The 20,946-nt window shown below is 44.4% G+C and overlaps 1 protein-coding gene across 7 annotated transcripts in view; it reads right to left on the minus strand.

The window, feature by feature from the left end:
- Positions 1-20,946, minus strand: part of ZMAT4 (zinc finger matrin-type 4) — a 377,855-nt gene that overhangs the window by 11,253 nt on the left and 345,656 nt on the right. For 2 of the 7 annotated variants that reach the window (XM_086379827.1, XM_086379838.1), the window contains one exon: positions 1,900-1,999. The exons of the other annotated variants lie outside the window; for them this stretch is intronic. In XM_086379827.1, coding sequence (XP_086235953.1) covers positions 1,918-1,999 — 82 coding nt within the window. In that variant the 3' untranslated portion in view covers positions 1,900-1,917. The remainder of the gene's footprint in view (positions 1-1,899; positions 2,000-20,946) is intronic. 7 annotated transcript variants of the gene reach the window in all.

Below are 20,946 nucleotides of genomic sequence, written 5' to 3' on the forward strand. Positions count from 1 at the left end.
GAGAGAAGGATGCTGATGGAGGCAACATGGGGTCACAGAGGACTCTGGAACTCAAGCCTGCCTGCTGGAAGAGCATAACAATGCAATTTTTATAAGAAGTTACTTGGCGATTCTTATATTCTTATCAAAACACCAAACCATGGCATGATGGAACGAGTGACCTCCGAAAAGACATTAAATTAAGATCTGGGCCTGGATTTAGCACTCAATATCTACACTGCAAATATAGCGTCCTTTCCCCAAGCCTCAGCTTTCTCAACGACTCAATTAAGAGATGGACAGACTGGTTCTCTAGGCCCTTTCACCTCCGTCATGCTGGAATCCTGGGCCAAGGTCACTGCAGTGCAGATAGGTGCAGCCCTTAAGTCACCCAGTTCCAAGTTCAGCAGTTTTCTGTCAGCCCCATCTTAATGACCACAAACTCCAAAATGACAAATCCACAGATACAGAGGCTTCTATACTTTTTCCTTTGCTTTTCAATTTATTTTCCCTTCACACTCAGAGTTTATTTGCTAATCAGCATTAGCTACAGAGACAGCCAAATCTTTCAGCAGATGCCCAAATTCACTTCTGAAATTGTCAGGACATTTCCAAAGAAGCCAAACTCTAGCTTAGAAATGTGCAGACAGGCTGAAGAAGAGGACCAAGAAAGCCAGCATGTGCTCATGGAGAGCCTCTGGGAACTCTGATAGCACCTCTCTAGGGCACTCAGGTCTGGACCAAAACAAAGCAAAACACACACAAGCAGAAGGCGGTGGTGCCTGCGGTGTTGGTGATAGGGAAGCTCAATGACACGGAGACAAATCAGCCCAAATTAGAGGCCATCCTAGTGAAATTATTCACCCGGATTCCTCACTCTAAATGACTCTAGAAAGATGATCTAAATAGACATTTCTCCAAAGAAGACATCAGTTCAGTTCAGTTTAGTCGCTCAGTCGTGTCCGACTCTTTGAGACCCCATGAATCGCAGCACGCCAGGCCTCCCTGTCCATCACCAACTCCCAGAGTTCACTCAGACTCACGTCCATCGAGTCAGTGATGCCATCCAGCCATCTCATCCTCTGTCGTCCCCTTCTCCTCCTGCCCCCAATCCCTCCCAGCACCAGAGACATACAGATGACTAAAAAGCACATGAGGCAAATGCTCAACATCAATAATTATTAGAGAAATGCAAATCAAACTACAATGAAGTGTGAACTCACACTGGTCAGAATGGCTATCATCAAGCAATCTACAAACAATAAACGCTGGAAGGATGTAGGGAGAAGGGAACCCTCCTACACTGCTGATGGGAATGTAAACTGGTACAGCCACTAGGGAGAAAAGTGTGGAGGTTTCATAAAAAAACTAAAAATAGACCTGTCACATGATCTAGCAGTCCCACTTCTGGACATGTGCTGGAGTGGATACATGCACCCTAATGTCCATAGAAACACTATTTACATTAGTCAGGAATTGGAAACAATCGAAATGTCCATCAACAGGTGAGTGGACAGTGAAGATGTGGTACATGTGTACAATGGAATATTATTCAGAGAGAGAACAAAATAATGGCATTTGCAACAACATAGATGGATCTAGAAATTGTCATACTGAGTGAAGTAAGTCTAATAGAGAAAGACAAATATCATATAATATCACTAATATGTAGAATCTAAAAAAACGAGGCACAATTGAACTTATCTACAAAACAGAAATAGAGTTGCAGATGTAGGGAACAAACTTGTTGTTACCAGGTGGTGAAGGCGAAGGAGGGATAAATGGAAAGACTGGCATCGACACAGACACAGGACTATATGTCAACAAATCTGGAAAACTCAGCAGTGGCCACAGGACTGGAAAAGGTCAGCTTTCATTCCTATCTCAAAAAAGGGCAATGTTAAAGAATGTTCAACCTACTGCACAGCTGCGCTCATTTCACATGCTAGCAAGGTTCTGCTCAAAATCCTTCAAGCTGGGCTTCAGTAGTACGTGAACTGAGAACTTCCAGATGTACCAGCTGCGTTTAGAAAAGGCAGAGAAGCAAGACTGTCAACATTTGTTGGATCATGGAGAAAGCAAGGGACTTTCAGAAAAACATTTGCTTCTGCTTCATTGACTACTCAAAAGCCTTTAATGTGTGGATCACAACAAACGGTGGAAAATTCTTAAAGAGCTGAGAGTACTAGACTACTTGCTGCTGCTAAATCGCTTCAGTCATGTCCAACTCTGTGCGACCCCATAGACGGCAGCCCTCCCCTGTCACTGGGATTCTCCTTACCTGTCTCCTAAGAAACTGCCGTACATTGGTCAAGAAGCAATAGTTAGAACTGGACCTGGAATAACTGACTGGTTCAAAATTGGGAAAAGAGGAAGACAAGGCTGTATATTGTCACCCTGCTTTTTTAACTTCTGTGCAGAGTACATCATGCAATATGCTGGGCTGGATGATCACAAGCTGGAATCAAATTTATTGGGAGAAATATCAACAAACTCAGATATGTAGATATACTACTCTAATGGCAGAAAGTAAAGAAGAACTAAACAGCCTCTTGATGAGGGTGAAAGAAGAGAGTCAAAAACCTGGCTTGAAACTCAACCTTAAAAAAAGAAAAAACCAAGATCATGGCATCCAGTCTAATTACTTCATGGCAAATAGAAGCAGGAGAAGTATAAGCAGTGACACATGTTATTTTCTGGGACCCCCAAATCACTACAGATGATGACTGCAGCCATGATATTAAAACACACTTGTTTCTTGAAAGGAAAGCTATGAGAAACCTAGGCAGTGTATTAAAAAGCAGAGTCATAACTTTGCAAACAAAGGTGCATATAGTCAAAGCTATGCTTTTACCAGTAGTCACTCACAGATGTGAGAGTTGGCCATAAAGAAGGCTGAGCTCTGAAAAACTGATGCTTCTGAATCGTGGTGTTGGAGAAGACTCTTGAGAACCCTTTGGACTACAAGGAAATCAAACCAGTCAATCATAAAGGAAATCAACCCTGAATATTCCCTGGAAGGACTGATGCTGAAGCTGAAGCTCCAATACTTTGGCCACTTGATGGAAGGAGCTGACTTATTGGAAAAGACTCTGATGCTAGGAAAGATTGAAGGCAAAAGAAGCGGGTGGCAGAGGAAGAGATGGCTAGATAGCATCACTGACTCAATGGATATGAATTTGAGCAAATTATCAGGAGATAGTGGAGGACAGGGCCTGGCATGCTGCACTTCATGGGTTTGCAAAGAGTTGGATAGACTTAGAGACTGAACAACAACAATAATATGCAAAATACGTAACTAATAAGGAGCTGCTGTATAGCACGGGGAACAGCACTCAGCATTCTGTAAGGGCCTATATGGGAACAGAACATAAAAAAGAGTGGATATATGTATTAACTTATTCACTTTGCTGTACACCTGAAACTAACACAACATTGCAAATCAACTACACTCCAATAATTGTTTTTAATCATGTAACTGATAAAAAATGACTTGACCTCCCTGAGCCCCAGAGAGGGGCCCAAACCCTAAAACTGGGGAAAAGACATCTGCTGCATGGCACATTTGTGAGGAATAAGGAGGTTAATGAAAACCCTTTTAAATGACAAAGTGAGTGGGAAAAGCTATTTAAATGTAAATCATTAGAATTATAGCTTTAGCATAATGTAACTTGACTGCTTCTTAAAGACTATGTTATACATTTTAACTGATACAGTGTTATGGGAATAACATATTAGCCAACTACACCATCATCAGTTGTTTGTTTATATGATGAATCTCTGTCACTAAGGATTTCCAGGTGCCCAAGGACTTGAATCTAGCAGACTTGAGTTATTGGAAACAAGATGTCTGTTAGACTGGGGATGCTGAGAACCTTGGCCTGAGTAGCCAGGGGCTGCAAAGGGCAAAGAAAGCAAGAGGGAAGGGGAAGGGAAGAGCAGGGGGTGTGGGGGGGATTTCACAATTATGCATGGGAGGGATGATAAAATATAGTTTCTCCCTCATAAGGTGGTCTTGACCAGCACTAATGAACTTGGTGACTGAGCAGAGGAGATTCTTAAGCTATGCTGAAGGTGCCACCTGGCTTCATCTTGCTGCTTATGGGAAACCCCAAGAGTGAGAAACTGAAGGAAGAACTGTTAAATGAAAAGAAACCCAGACCAGATGACTTTGAAAATTCTCAGTGTCTTTGGACAGAAAAAGATGCTAAAATTAAGAAACAATTTCTAAGCACTGTCAGAAAAATGTGGTCAAGACACAGGGCTGAAGGAGACCTGCATAACACTGGGTTAAGACTCCAAAAAGATCAAAGACTGAGCTGTTGCTGGGTCCAGCCCAGCAGCCTTAAAAGAGACTGAAGGTGTGTCTTACAGATTGTCCTAATGATTTTTCAATAGGACCCAAAGCTAGAGAAAGACTTTTCTCAGAGAGATTTGTAGGTGTGACATTATTCTAGTACAATGAACCCCTATCGTTCAGTTCAGTCGCTCAGTCACATCTGACTCTTTGCGACCCCATGGACTGCAGCACGCCAGACTTCCCTGTCCATTACCAACTCCCAGAGCTTGCTCAAACTAATGTCCATTGAGTCAGTGATGCCATCCAACCATCTCATCCTCTGTCGTCCCCTTCTCCTCCCACCTTCAATCTTTCCCAGCATCAGGGTCTTTTCCAATGAGTCAGTTCTTCGCATCAGGTGGCCAAAGTATTGGAGCTTTAGCTTCAACATCAGTCCTTCCAATGAATATTCAGGGTTGATTTCCTTTAGGATCGACTGGTTTGATCTCCTTGTAATTCAAAGGACTCTCAAGAGTCTTCTCCAACACCATAGTTCAAAAGCATCAGTTCTTTGGTGTTCAGCTTTATGGTCCAACTCTCACATCCATACATGACTACTGGAAAAACCATAGCTTTGACTATATGGACCTTTGTCAGTAAAGTAATGTCTCTGCTTTTTAATATGCTATCTAGGTTGGTCATAGCTTTTCTTCCAAGGAGCAAGCATCTTTTAATTTCATGTCTGCAGTCACCAACTGCAGTGATTTTGGAGCCTAAGAAAATAAAGTCTGTCACTGTTTCCATTGCTTCCCCATCTATGTGCCAGTAAGTAATGGGATTGGATGCCTTGATCTTCATTTTTTGAATGTTAAGTTTTAAGCCAGCTTTTTCACTCTCCTCTTTCACTTTAATCAAGAGGCTCTTCGGTTCCTGAACCCCTATAAGATTTACAGAAGTTTCGGTATTTTTGAGAAAATGATATTAGCAGAAATACTGTCATTTTGGATTAAAAGAAGTAGACACAGTACAAAATGGGAAGGGGCCATCAGAACCCGGAAATTCTACTCGTAAGAAGCGGGCCAGGAAAACTATTCAGGGGCAAGCATGCATTGTGTGTGTGTGTGTGTGTGTGTGTGTGTGGGTTTCTCAGTCATGTCCAACTCTTTGAGAGTCCATGGACTGTAGCCCACCAGTCTCCTCTGTCCATGGAATGCTCAAGGCGAGAGTACTGGAGTGGTTCACAATGCCCTTCTCCAAGGGATTTTCCCTAATCAGGGATTGAACTTTGCCACCTGAACTACCCAGGAAGTTAGATTTCATGAAAAAGGAGGATGACTCAGAGAACAGACCATGGAGAGCAGCTTCCAAAGGTCCCCACCTTCTGGTACCAATGCCATGTATGAAGCCCCTACCTTGAGTGTGGGCTCAATCTGGTGACTTGATTCTAGCAAATAGGATGGGCATGCATGTGTGCTCAGTCACGTTGGTTGTGTCCAAGTCTTTGCAACCTTATGGACTATAGCCCATCAGGTTCCTCTGTCCATGGGATTCTCCAGGCAAGAATACTGGAGTAGGCTGCTACGCCCTCCTCCAGGGGATCTTTCTGACCCAGGGATTGAACCTGCATCTCCTGTGTCATCCTGCATTGCAGGCAGCTTCTTTACCACTGAGCCACCAGGGAAGCCCAGTATATAGGACATGTACAGCCTTACTGCAAGACTAGGCTATGAAAAGACTGTGGTTTCCGTTTCCCCTCACAAGCTCTCTCATCCTCTTGCTGTCTTATTCAGATGGTTATGAGCTGCTCATGACCAGAAATGCCTCTGGTGAGTATTTGCTGAGGAATAGAAATCTCTACCTTGACAATTCACAAGCAGTTAGATCCTGCCTACAACCACGTGAAAGCTGATGCATCACTAGTGAAGCCGTGATGGAAGTCTTAGGAGAAAACCAGAAAACCCAGGTAAACCACACATGGATTCTTATAAGGCAACAAGGTTAGCAGTGATTCATTAAGGAAAAACAGATAACTAGTGGCCGGTGTTATGAACAGAACTGTGCCCCCACCCGCTCCCCTTACAATTTGTATGTTGAAATTCTAACCTCCAGTAGCTTAGAATGTGGCCTTATTTGCAAGTAGTCATTGCAGTTGTAATAAGTTAAGGTAACCCTGCAGTAGGAAGGGCCTCAATTCCAGTATGACCAGTATGCTTAGAAACAGGGGAAATTTGGACAAAGATATGGAGATAATGCCATGTGGAAACTGAAATTATGCTCCTATAATCCAAGGAACAAGCCAAAGCTAGGAGAGAGTGCTGGAACATATCTTTTCCTAGCACCCTCATAGGGTCCTTCCGACACCTTGATCTAGGACCTCTGGCCACCCGAACTTGGAGGCAATCAATCGCAGCTGTTGAAGCCGCTCATCTGTGGTACCTTGTTACAGCAGTCATAGCAAACTGTTAGTAACTGGGGGCTTCCCTGGGGGCTCAGATGGTAAAAAATCTGCCTGCAATGCAGGAGACCCCGGTTTGATCCCTGGGTTGGGAAGATCCCCTGGAGAAGGGAATGGAAACCCGTGCCAGTATTCTGGCCTGGAGAATCCCATGGACAGAGGAGCCTGGTAGGCTACAGTCCATGGGGTCGCTCACAGCTTAGCAACAGAACAGCAAAATTAATACAGTCAGTAAGTGGGAGGAAAAATGTTACAGAATATCGAGTCAGAAGAGAACAACAAAGGGATGATTTGCTCTGGTTCCAGTAATCCTCGGAAACACTGACATGCCCTCACTAAATCTCAGCCAAACAAACAAAAAAGATCTATGTGTCCCCATTCAAATGCCATCCCTCCGGGGCACTTCTGATCACAGCAAGGAGTCACAGGACCCAGGCAGAGTCACCCAGGTGGGCATGGTCTTTGCACTATGACATTCACACTCCCAGAAAAGGTAAGCAGGGTAGAGTAGCTGGAAATCCCCAAGACACAGTAAAAAGAAAGATTCGGGTAAGGAGATCCCATGCATCTCACCCCTTGCACAGATTCATTACTAAAAGAATAAAAATAAATAAGGAGAAAATGTGACTCCCTTTTGTGTAAATTAATTTACAGCACTGGCTGACCCATTTAAAGAGCCACAGGGTGAATCGCTTTAACAAGAGACAACCGTCTTCTAACAGACCTCTTACATAAGCTCGGCCTCTGTGGCGAGGCACACGCCTTCTCAGCCCAGAATGTGAGCCAGCGGGCATCCAGGCGGCCAGATCCATCCGTTGTCAAATCCTACACATATTCGCTTTCAATTAATAGACAAAAAGAAATTGATTATGGCAAATTCAGGGCTGGAAAACAGACTCTCTGATTAAAATTCATGCTGACTGCTCTCATCCAGGGCTGGCAAGTCCTGGTGGGGAAGAAAAGCCTTTTCTGTTGACTTTGTTAATACTTGAGAAGAAAGAGTGAAGAAATGAATCACATTCTAATGGTCTCCAGGGGCGAGCACCAGTTCCTGGGGCAGCATAATCACATGCTTCCAGCCCCTGACCTTTAATCCTTGGTGCCTGGCAGGTAAGGAAGCAGGGAGAGGAGCCCAGCGCGGCTCTCCAAGGCTCCCTGTGAGCTGCAAAGGCCGGGAAGCACTCTGCTCGAACAGATATGACAGAAATGTAGGCCACGTGTAGTCCATCAAGCTGCACCTAAATACAGCTCGATGATACTTCCAGCACGTCCTCTGAACAGATTCCAACACATCCCACCACCAAGGGTGGGTCTGAGCAGACCAGTGTTTTTAAAGCATCACACACACACTCACACACAGCAGACTAACAGAGAACAAATATGGAAAATGCAATCATGATAAAGGGGTGACCTTTTTCAAGGTGCATCATTTGAAGTATTTTGATTAATTCCTCTTTCCGAATGGCAAAGCAGCTTTTGTGAATAAACAGCAAACTCTAGTTAGATATCTGTGCCTGCAGTCAAAGTGGAACCCTTGGCTGGCTCGCACGTGGCACGGGTTTTCCCAGGGTCTGGGTGCGGCCATCCAGCCTGGGTGTCGGGAAGCTTTCCAGCAGTCTCCCAAGGCACCTGCATTGAACTCCTGGAAGCACACAGACCACTGCAGGCTGGTTGCTGAGCACCCTTCTCTCCTTTCATTGATTCTCTCAATCAGATCCCTGACCACCATGCAGTCTAGATAGCAGGACCCCCCATGCAGAAACCACTCCCTGAATATAGGAAATTATGGAGCTGGCTATTCAGAGAGAAAGGAAACCACCCAGCACTGAAAAGGTCATTGATCACGGGCCAGCCACTGATCTGGATTTGACTCTCAGCCTTGCCATTTTCCTAAATAGGTGACTTGGGGAAACTGTTCCCGCTTTCTCAGCCCTGTCCTATGAATATCCATTAATTACTATTAATAATTAATATTTAGTAGCTAATGAGTATGAATATGGATGGGAATTTTAATAGTCACCCTTTTAGAGCCAGGCATTGCTGCAATGTGCTTGAGGACACAGCAGGAAATCAAAGTGGCAAAAATCTTTGCCTTTTATTTTGGTAAGGAAAGGCTGGCAGTGGATGAAAATAAGTGAAGTATATGGTATAATGGAGGCAATAGAGACCATGAAGAAGAAGAAAGCAAAGCAGGAATTGGAGTCGGGAATGTTAAGAGTGGCCAGGGGATTGGCCATTCCAACGTGTGGGGAAACTGCCATGCTTGTTGAGAAGAGCAGCAGGGATGGGCAAGGGCAGTAGGCCTGAGACAGAGCTCTGTGGAGGTGTCTGGGGAGTCAGGAGGAGGTGAGCGGGTCTGGAGCTGAGGGAAGTGCGTGAGAAGCAAGGGAGGGGACAAGAGAGCTGGAGGCAGGACAGTGAGGTGGGTGCAGGGCCTCACGACTTTCATGGTGAGAAAGATGGAAACCCATCCTTGTGCTCTGGACCTAGGAGTGACCTTGTCCTTGAGGATTTAGTGAATTTAAAGAAGACGAAGACAGGAGGAGGAGAGGGACTGTATGAATTTACATTCCCACCAACAGTGCAAGAGGGTTCCTTTTCTCCACACCCTCTCCAGCATTTACTGTTTGTAGATTTTTGGGTGATGGCCATTCTGACCAATGTGAGGTGATACCTCATTTTAGTTTTGATTTGCATTCCTCTAGTAATTAGTGATGGCACCCTACTCCAGTACTCTAGCCTGGAAAATCCCATAGATGGAGGAGCCTGGTGGGCTACAGTCCATGGGGTCACTAAGACTCAGACACGACTGAGCGACTTCACTTTCACTTTTCACTTTCATGCATTGGAGAAGGAAATGGCAACCCACTCCAGTGTTCTTGCCTGGAGGATCCCAGGGACGGGGGAGCCTGGTGGGCTGCCATCTATGGGGTCGCACATGGTTGGACACGACTGAGTGACTTAGCAGCAGCAGCAGCAATTAGTGATGACGCACATCTTTTCGTGTGCCTCTTGGCCGTCTGTGTGTCTTCTTTGGGGAAATGATGCAGCCACTGTGGAAAGCAGTATGGAGCTATGACCCAGCAATCCCACTCCTGGGCATATAGCCAGAGAAAGTGATAGTTTCAAAAGCTATATGCACCGTAATATTCATTGCAGCACTGTTTACAATAGCCAGGACACGGAAACAAGCTCAAAGTCCACCAACAGGGATGAATAAAGAAGCTGTGGTACATATATATGTGTGTGTGTGTGTGTATATATATAGTGGGAATATTACTCAGACATAAAAAGAAAACTGTGCCATTTGCAGAGACATGGATGGACATAGAAACTGCCATACTGAGTGAAATAAGTCAGAAAAAAAAAGTGCATATTAACACATATATATATAATCTAGAAAAATGGTACAGAGGAACCTATTTGCAAAGCAGAAATAGAGACACAGATATAGAGAACAAATGTATGGACACCAAGGAAGGAAGGAGGGGTGGGACAAATTGGGAGATTGGGATTGACATAAATATACTGCTATGTATAAAATCACTGCAGATGGTGGCTGCGGCCATGAAATTAAAAGTTGCTTGTTCCTTGGAATAAAAGCTGGGACAAATCTAGACAGCATATTAAAAAGCAGAGATATTACTTTACTGACAAAGGTCCATATAGTCAAAGCTATGGTTTTTCTAGTAGTCACGTATGAATGTGAGAATTGAACTATAGAAAAAGCTGAGTGCTGAAGAATTGATGCTTTTGAACTGTGGTGTTGGAGAAGACTCTTGAGGGTCCCTTGGACTGCAAGATCAAACCAGTCCATCCTAAAGGAAATCAGTCCTGAATATTCATTGGAAGGACTGATGCTGAGGATGAAACTCCAATACTTTGGCCACCTGATACAAAGAACTGACTCACTGGAAAAGATCCTGATACTGCGAAAAATTGAAGCAGGAGGAGAAGGGGATGACAAGGGATGAGATGGCTGAATGGCATCACCGACTCGATGGATGTGAGTTTGAGTGAACTCCAGGAGTTGGTGATGGACAGGGAAGTCTGGTGTGCTGCAGTCCATGGGGTCGCAAAGAGTCAGACACGACTGAGCGACTGAAGCAACTGATGTATAAAATAGATAGCTAATGAGAACTGACTGTATAGCACAGGGAACTCTACTCAATGGTCTGTGGTTACCTAAGGGGGAAGGAAATCCAAAAAGGAGGGAATACATGTGTATGTATAGCTGATTCGCTTTGCTATACAGCAGAAACTAATGCAACACTGTACAGCCAACTATACTCCAGTAATTTTTTTTTTAAGGAAGTTGAGAGGAAGGGGGACAGGGAAGATGAAGGAAAAATGATACAAAGTGCAATAGGGAAGAATAAATCTGACTTCATATTGGATCTGTTTATTTCACTTGAATCTTTGTATTCTATCACGTTTGCTACAGGTTAGTCACTAAAGGAATATTGCCTATAACTTAAAGAGTTCATAATGGCCCATCTCTGGGAACCCTGCTTCCCATGACTAAGCATGAACCTCAAATGCCTTTGTTTAGGTCACAGGAAACATCCTGATCAGATCCACTCGTGAATGGCTGTAGGAAAGAAGAAATTAATAGATGCCCTCCCAGAATCTGGTCAAAACCAGGAGATTTTTGCAACATCTTGTGACCTATCAACTTTACCTTTTCATCTCCCTCCTTCTTTGTTCCATAAAAGAAGTTAGCATCCAGATACTAACAAGATGGTTCTGTAGGAGCCAGATGTAGTTCTGTAGATGACTGTTCCATTATCTTTTCAGTCTGCTAGCTTCCCGAATAAAGTCTTTATTCCCTGTCCCAATACTTCATCTCCTGATGTATTGGCCCCGTGTGGTGAGCAGATGGAGCTCGGACTCTGTAACAAAAGTACTCAGGCACCTCCTGAGACAGGTATGTGCTTTAAAAATGCTGTTTTGAAACCATCTTCATATTCCCCAGAGAATCACAACCATCTCTCTTTCTCTTCTCCTTTGCCCCAAGACAGTGTGGTTTATACATACAGTTTTGCTTGGGAATCTTTATGTTGCCGGAATGAATGTCATGAAACCTAAAGAATAGAATGAAGTTGGGAATGAAAGCACGTTGTTTTTACTAGAGATTCTGGAGATTTGTGTGGGTGGTTTGTGTCTTGCTGGGTCCAGGAGCACAGGTTTCCATCCGTCCATCACTGACTGTCAGAGATGAGGGTGCTCATGACCAGTGTTTGCACGTTCCAACCCCCACCCCCATGCACCTGCCTGGAGTGAGCAAGGATGCAGCCCTCCAAAGGGACAGAGGAAGACAGACAGGGGCAGGCTGGTAAGTTCCTCATCCACGTGGTGAGAAATTCATGGCTGCTGTTCTGCTTACTGACTTCTGCTAAGTAGACAAAGGTCAGAATCAATACCGAGATACAAGGGAAGGGAGCTCACTCAACTCCCCTCTTTACAAGATTTGAGGCGGCCGCTGACCCTGCAGGGGTTGTTAAAATGCCTCCCAAGCAAGTAAAGCTCACAAATCCAGTGTGCATCTCATGCATTGAGTTATCATCCCAGGTCTGGGTAAATCAGTGCTGAGGGATCTACTGAATAGAACGCATTATTGTCTAAAGAGCATTCGTTTTTCCCAAGCTGTTGTCTCTAGACGCAGTCCCTCATAGCTGAGGGGATGACCCCACTGTCTAGTGTGCAAGTCAGAAATCTGTAAACAAGAGACGCCTCACACACAACTGGTGACTGAGTGATGGTAATTCTAACCTCCACACACCTTTCCGAGCTTCTCCATTTCCGGTGTTACTGCGATGGCCAGAGCATCCCCTGTTCTACCTCTTTTCCCTATTTCTTATTCTCTTCCAATCCATCTCCTAATTCATTTCAGAGGAAAGGAAACTTATTCAAACCCTTCTCTACTTAAAAGGCTTCCAAGGTGGCAACCGTGATAAAGAACCGCCTGCCAATGAAGAAGACATAAGAGATGCAAGATGGATTGGGAAGATCCCCTGGAGGAGGGCATGACAACCCACTCCAGCATTCTTGCCTGGAGAATCCCATGGACAGAGGAGCCTGGCGGGCCACAGTCCATGAGGTTGCAAAGAGTTAGACATGACTGAAGTGACTTAACATGTCCTACTTAAAACTCTCCAATGTCTCCTCCCTGCCTAAACCCCTTAGACTCTGATTGAGCTACTGAACATCTCTGCTTATTATTGGGTCGGCCAAAACATTCATTTGGGTTTTTTTGTATGATGTTATGAAAAACTCAAATGAACTTTTAAGCCAACCCAGTATTTCTCAACATCTGCCCTTCGTCTTTCTTCATTTCCCCATCAAAATGCACATTAGCCAGATGGATCTTGGAGATCACCTAAAAGGTATCAAACTGCTTTAAGCAAACACTTTGCTTAATCGGCCCTGTCGGTCTGGAGATCTGGCCTCATAATCACTACAGGCACCCCGAGAACATGCCCCAGGGACCTGCCACCCACAGGGAGGCCTCAGACCCAGGATCCTGAGTACAGAACTCTGATGGCTTCTCCCAGACCACAACTGAGGGCTGTTCCTTTCAGACCAAGGCAAAGGGCAGCCAATATGTTGAGGCCAATCCTTGCCCCGAAGGCAGGGAGCCCTGAGGCAGCCTCTCTCTGTCTTCCGATGATTTCCTTGGATGACAGGAATCTGGGTCACTTCTACCACCTTCCCTCACTCTTTCCTTTACCCCAGATCAGCCGGGAGGTCCAACAAGTTCCCCGGTTTCTCCTGGACCACCCCACAGTTCCTCTCACAGCCGTTCCCCCAGGAATATTCCTGCACGTTTAACCCTCTCTCAGCCTCTGGTCCCCTCACAACAGCCATGGGGTGAAAGCCTCCTTTTTATCAGACGCATCCTCACCAAGGTGTCTTATGACCGACCCCTGGGTAAAATGATACATCATATATAAAAATAGTATATTGCACATTATAACTAATCATAGCACTGCTAATCTTGGAGAAGTAAATACTCTCATGTGTCCACGGCACCCCAGCTGTAATGCCATCACACCTCCCACTACACTGCATGGGCTCCTCACAGCCCATGTGGTGGCGTCCAACACAATACCTCTGTGTCCAGAGAGCTGAGCACAGGGATTGGCCCACAGCCAGCAAGGGTTCATTGGTGATGAGAGAAGCGCTCAGCACACAACAGATGCTCAATAAATACACATTGAAAGAGTGAATGAGAGATGTTTACTGACTATATGAATGGATGCACACAAGTGTGGAGGGCAGGGGTCTCCAACAAAGGTCCTGGAGAAACCTAAGGGAGAGAGAGAAAATGTTTTGCTTCATACATCGGTACCTAGGTGTCAATGTGTGTGCATGGCTAGGTCCCCATGTTGTTCACCTGAAACTGTCACGTTATTTGTTAATCGGCTATACATACCCCAGCACAACATAAAAAGTTAAAAGAAAAAAAAAATTCAAGAAGAAAAAAAAGAAAGAAAATGTTTTGTTTCCTTGAAAGAATAATGGAGGATAAGCATATTCTGACAGGTAAGGATCCGGAATCAAGCTTGCCGGGAGAAACATCAATCACCTCAGACATGCAGATGACACCACCCTTATGGCAGAAAGTGAAGAGGAACTCAAAGGCCTCTTGATGAAAGTGAAAGTGGAGAGTGAACAAGTTGGCTTAAAGCTCAACATTCAGAAAACAAAGATCATGGCATCTTGTCCCATCACTTCATGGCAAATAGATGGGGAAACAGTGGAAACAGTGTCAGATTTTATTTTTTTGGGCTCCAAAATCACTGCAGATGGTGACTGCAGCCATGAAATTAAAAGACACTTACTCCTTGGAAGGAAAGTTATGACCAACCTAGATAGCATATTCAAAAGCAGAGGTATTACTTTGCCAACAAAGGTTCGTCTAGTCAAGGCTATGGCTTTTTCCTGTGGTCACGTATGGATGTGAGAGTTGGACTGTGAAGAAGGCTGAGTGCCGAAGAATTGATGCTTTTGAACTGTGGTGTTGGAGAAGACTCTTGAGAGTCCCTTGGACTGCAAGGAGATCCAACCAGTCCATTCTGAAGGAGATCAGCCCTGGGATTTCTTTGGAAGGAATGATGCTAAAGCTGAAACTCCAGTACTTTGGCCACCTCATGTGAAGAGTTGACTCATTGGAAAAGACTCTGATTCTGGGAGGGATTGGGGGCAGGAGGATAAGGGGATGGCAGAGGATGAGATGGCTGGATGGTATCACTGACTCGATGGACGTGAGTCTGAGTGAACTCCAGGAGTTGGTGATGGACAGGGAGGCGTGGCGTGCTGTGATTCATGGGATCGCAGAGTCGGACACGACTGAGCGACTGAACTGAACTGAACTGAAGGATCATAAAAAAGGTACAGAATTGTACTTCTGACATGTCAATTTAAAATATAACCATAAGTTAAATATTGGACGTATTGTAATTTTGCTTTGTGGACTGTTTGGGTAATTAGGCTGTTATGAGTTGTTGTGTAGTGGAGGATGGATTAAGTATAGCCTGGATGTTTGCAAAAGATGTGCAATTTGTTGTGGGGAACATACAACCTTATTTCTGAATAGGAAAGATGTGGATTTGCAGAAGAGACTCTAAAAGAAAGTCATCACCAGGTTATATGTTACTGCCATAAAACTGCATTTTCAAGAGCAAGGCTTTTTTCAAGAAATGAGATAGACCTGGAGGTTACTCTCCACTGGTCTTTTGTTTAGGAAGATATGCTGTACCTTAGGAAATGTTAGTTAATCCAGGATGTATCTGCATTTGCAATTTCTCATCTTAAGAAAGGAAGGTTATGATATAACCCAGTGTAAAAACTTGGATTCAAAAAGCCCAGTTTGCCTCTTGCTAACTAGGTGACTTCGAACAAGGACCTCCCAGAGACTAATTGCCTCTAAAAGTAGAATAATAATAAAACTTCCCATACAGGGTTTGTGAGGATCGAATGAGGTAATAAATGTGAACGCCGAAGGAACGGTGCTCAACACACAACTGCTGCTCGATAAACACTGGCTTAATCGACAGCCAAGGCTGTTGTGACATCGAAGGCTTTTGAAATGTCTGAGATGAATTTACAGCGTGGTGTTTCTCCAAAATCCAAATCTACTTGGAAAGGTTGTACATCATAACCCTCTCTCACTCTCACCAGACTCACTCAACTGCTTTGGGCTGGATTCCCTACCCCAGTCTGAAGAGACCTCTTTTTTCGCCAGGTCTGAGAGATTTCCCCAGGCAGGTTCCCACTCTCATTGTCCTCTTCCCATCCGTCAAGCCACTATTGCTAGTGCCATTGTCAGAGACTGTGGTCCGCCTCCGGGCCTCCCGATCTTGCCTTCCATAAACACGTGCAGTTATAAAGCTGGGATTTGAGTGCTTAATTCCCTGTCCTTTTCTATTGGAGCTTTGTCTCCCATCCCTGCCCCTACTTTTCAAATCCTCGTGTCCTCTCCCTCCTCTACTTACTAAAACCTGTCTTACATCCGTGGTGCCCCAGTGGTTAAGATGTCACCTTCCAATGCAGGGGCTTAGGATTTGATCCTGGTCAGTTAGCCAAGACCCCACATGCCTCATGACAAGCAAACCAAAACACGAAACAGAAACAACATTGTAACAAATTCATTAAGGCTTTTAAAAAAATGGCCCACATCAAAAAAAATCTTAACAAAAACAAAACCCTTTGTCCTGGAAAGTATCTGATAAGTTACTTCCACTAGAGGTTTTTCAATACACTGAATTCATATTCATTGAACTCTTTTCTGTACTAGGCACTGTGTCCCTTCTTGCCATTTATTTTAAAGGAGACCATGTGTTAGAACATACGAATAAACATAAATCAAACTCTACTGGGAGAACCTGAGCAAGCAGTTGAAGTTGGTTGAGAAGGAAGATGCTGTCCCCATGCTAAAAGGATCAGGAGCACTGACTGTCTCATACTTGAGTGATGTCCTAGGGGACTGTTCATGAAATTTGACCCTAAGGAAGTGTGGTGGATTTCAAATACATCCTCATATTTGTTCACATGCCTGCCTTCAAGAGGAGGAGTCTCAACTCAGACTCCCCTTAAAGTGTGGCCAGACTTGAGTCCTTTCTAATAAATAGGAAAAATGGTAGAGTGAACGGTGTCTGACCTTACAGACTTGGTCACACAAGATGCTGTGTCTTCCTCTTGGATTTCTCATTCTGGAAGCAGCTGGCTGCATCTCATGGAGAGAGAGCCGTGTAGTGAGAACAGACACCTCCTGCCGATAGCCAGGTCGGTGTGCCGTCTTGAAAGCACATGCCTCAGCCCCAGTCAAGCCTTCAGATGACTATGTCACACATCATTCCCGGTTCCCAGACTGTGAGATAGCCAATATGTGCTGTTGGGAGCACCTTAGTCTGGGGATACTTTGTTACCCAGAAATAGTAGGTTAATATAGAGGAACCTGGACATTATGATGTTGTACAGTTAGTTAGAAGTCATGGTGCTTCAAGGTGGCTGCTGAGCTTCTTGTACTATCACAAGGAAATGGGCCTAAAATGCTAAAACCAACACCATGGACAACCTCCAAAGGCAGAGCTGACTCTCCCCCCAGGAGAGGGATGTCTGGACCTCAAGTGTCTCGGAGGACCAAAATAAGGCGCCTTACATTCATGCATCATTCTGTGCCCGAAGTCATCTGATCTTCACAATAACCCCATTGGGAATGCAGGGAAATTATAATTATAAATACATTTTGTAGATGATAAAAAGTCAATGCCTAAGTTTCATAGATAATGAGGGATATGGATGGTGTGAGAATTCAGATCCCTGAATATCAATCCAACATCGTTTCTTCTATATTACGCTCTCTGCATGAATTTATTCCCAAGCCAATGACTGTGTTAGTTAATAGTGGAGAGGAAAGAAATAAACACTTTGTGATTGTTCATTCTGTGCCAAGAAGTACAGCAGGTGTTTCACACACACGATTTCATTTAATCACCACATCCATTGGCATAGCTCTTGTTATCTTAGTATTTCTGTCCTTGGAATTCCTTGTAGTTACAACCTGACATGATATAAGGTCAAGGTCTGTCACCCCTGAGTAATTTTTTGTCACATAAAGGCTTTTGTATTAGGGTAAAAGGCAAGAATAGAGCAGGCTTCAACTACAGCTACCAATGTCAAGGTCACCTCCAATTCCTGCTTCTGTTTTTGGTAAACCTATCACCATCTCTAACACAAGCAAAAAATTAACAACACAAAGCGATTTGGGTCCTGGAAATACACCAATGTAAAAACTAAATATAAACTTCTGCCCCACCAAGCCCTCTGAAAGTGTCAAGCAGTCCCACACGTATAGAAACCAAGTAAAAATCTTCATTCTGTCCCATGCTACTTCCTCATCCAGGTGGGTCATCGACGGCCAATCTTTTAATTTGTTCTCCATCAACTGCCTCACAAAGACTTTTTAAGAAATTGGGATATAGTTGCCTTACAATGTCATGTTAGTTTCTGCCGTAGAAGAGGGTGAATCGGCTGTATGTATACACATATCCCGTCCCTCCGGGCGCTCCCTCCCATCCCTCTAGGTCATCACAGAGCATGGAGATCAGTTCTCTCTGGTATTCAGCAGGTTCCCACCAGCTGTCTATTTTACACACTGTAGTATATATACGTCGATCCCAATCTCACAATTCATCCCACCCACCTCTTCCCCCACGATATCCACATATCTGTTCGCCATGTCTGCATCTGTATTCCTTCCCTGCCAATGGATCATCTGTACCATTTTTCTAGATTCCATATATATGTGTTAATGTTTGGTATTTGCTTTTCTCTTTCCGACTTACTTCACTTTGTCTGACAGACTCTAAGTCCCACTACATCTCTACAAATGACCCAATTCCACTCCTCTTTATGGATGAATAATGTTTCATTGTCTATATGTAGCAAATACTTCTTAGTCACAATCCAGGATGCCTTCAGATATCACAGTCTTCAAGATTAACCACCACAACAAAAGCAGCAGCTAACCTGCTGGAGCGCTTGTCCAGGTGGAGCACTGTGGGTAACTCTATGGTAACAATCTTATCTGTTTCTCAGACCCCCGTGAGATCAGCACAGGGATCCAGTTCTGTGGATGAAGAAACCAAAACCCAGAGAGGTTAAGCTACTTGCTCAAGTCAAACCATGAGGGAGTCACGTGCCAGCTAGCAATGGTAATGTCGGAACCCAAGTTCTTCACTACAAAGGGATGCGGTCTCTCCTCCGGTCCCCACCCCTTCATTCTCAGCAGCAGAGGTTTCCTCTTCACTGATAAGACTGATCTATGGAACAGCCCACCCGCCTCCTCCTCTCCAGTAAATCACACACCCACGATCACTTCCGTTCTCCTTCCAGTTTCAGAGTGTGGGTCCTCCTCCTGCCTTTAGCTCTCTGCCTCTGCTTCTTCTAGGACTTTCCTTCCCTGTGAAAAGTGAGTTTATGCAGTGAAGGGTCTGTACCCTCAACTTCCCTTCCTCCCCTTTCTTCACCTTTTGACACCCCACAAACCGTCTTCGCTCCCGACCTCTCCACAAACTGCTTTTGCTGAGATCATCAAACCAGCCCACTTCTATACTCTCCAGCGAACAGGTAGAGATTATTTCATCAGAATTCTCTCTTGCATTTGACTCTGCTAGACTCCTTCCTTCTTCAAAAGCTGTCCAGTGTTCTGAGGTGCTTACCACACGATCCTCCCCCGATATAACTACTCCTTTTTCATGTCCTTCATTACCCATACTTAAATGCTTCTGTTTCCACAGTTTTTTCCTTGCCTTCCTCTCTTTTCACCTCTCATCCTCTTTCTATCCAATAGGACTCAGGCTCTTCAGTTTAATAACCACCTAATTTGAGGATTCCCAAATCCCTAGATGTGGAAACACTCCTCAGTGATGTTTGCCCCTCCCAACTCTTATATCCATTTTTAGATGGAAAATCTTTCTTAATGCTCCACAGATAACTCAAACTTGACATCAGATCAGATCAGATCAGTCGCTCAGTCGTGACCGACTCTTTGAGACCCCATGAACTGCAGCACGCCAGGCCTCCCTGTCCATCACCAACTCCCGGAGTTCACTGAAGAGTCCATTGAGTCAGTGATGCCATCCAGCCATCTCATCCTCTGTCGTCCCTTTCTTCTCCTGCCCCCAATCCCTCCCAGCATCAGAGTCTTTTCCAATGAGTCAACTCTTCGCATGAGGTGGCCAAAGGACTGGAATTTCAGCTTAAGCATCATTCCACCCAAAGAAATCCCAGGGCTGATCTCCTTCAGAATGGACTGGTTGGATCTCCTTGCAGTCCAAGGGACTCTCAAGAGTCTTCTCCAACACCACAGTTCAAAAGCATCAATTCTTCAGTGCTCAGCCTTCTGCACAGTCCAACTCTCACATCCATACATGACCACAGGAAAAACCATAGCCTTGACTAAATGAACCTTTGTTGGCAAAGTAATGTCTCTGCTTTTGAATATGCTATCTAGGTTGGTCATAACTTTCCTTCCAAGGAGTAAGTGTCTTTTAATATCATGGCTGCAGTTACCATCTGCAGTGATTTTAGAGCCCCAAAAAATAAAGTCTGACACTGTTTCCACTGTTTCCCCATCTATTTCCCATGAAGTGATGGGACCGGATGCCATGATCTTTGTTTTCTGAATGTTGAGCTTTAAGCCAACTTTTTCACTCTCCACTTTCACTTTCATCAAGAGGCTTTTGAGTTCCTCTTCACTTTCTGCCATAAGGGTGGTGTCATCTGCATATCTGAGGTTATTGATATTTCTCCCAGCAATCTTGATTCCAGCTTGTGTTTCTTCCAGTCCAGCGATTCTCATGATGTACTCTGCATATAAGTTAAGTAAACAGGGTGACAATATACAGCCTTGACGAACTCCTTTTCCTATTTGGAACCAGTCTGTTGTTCCATGTCCAGTTCTAACTGTTGCTTCCTGACCTGCATATAGGTTTGTCAAGAGGCAGGTCAGGTGGTCTGGTATTCCCATCTCTTGAAGAATTTTCCACAGTTTCTTGTGATCCACACAGTCAAAGGCTTTGGCATAGTCAATAAAGCAGAAGTAGATGCTTTTCTGGAACTCTCTTGCTTTTTCCATGATCCAGCGGATATTGGCAATTTGATCTCTGGTTCCTCTGCCTTTTCTAAAACCAGCTTGAACATCTGGAAGTTCATGGTTCATGTATTG

Source organism: Bos grunniens, chromosome 27 (assembly GCF_055505025.1).
Source record: "Bos grunniens cultivar Pamir isolate PY7600 chromosome 27, Bosgru_T2T1.0, whole genome shotgun sequence".
Lineage (NCBI taxonomy): Eukaryota > Metazoa > Chordata > Mammalia > Artiodactyla > Bovidae > Bos > Bos grunniens.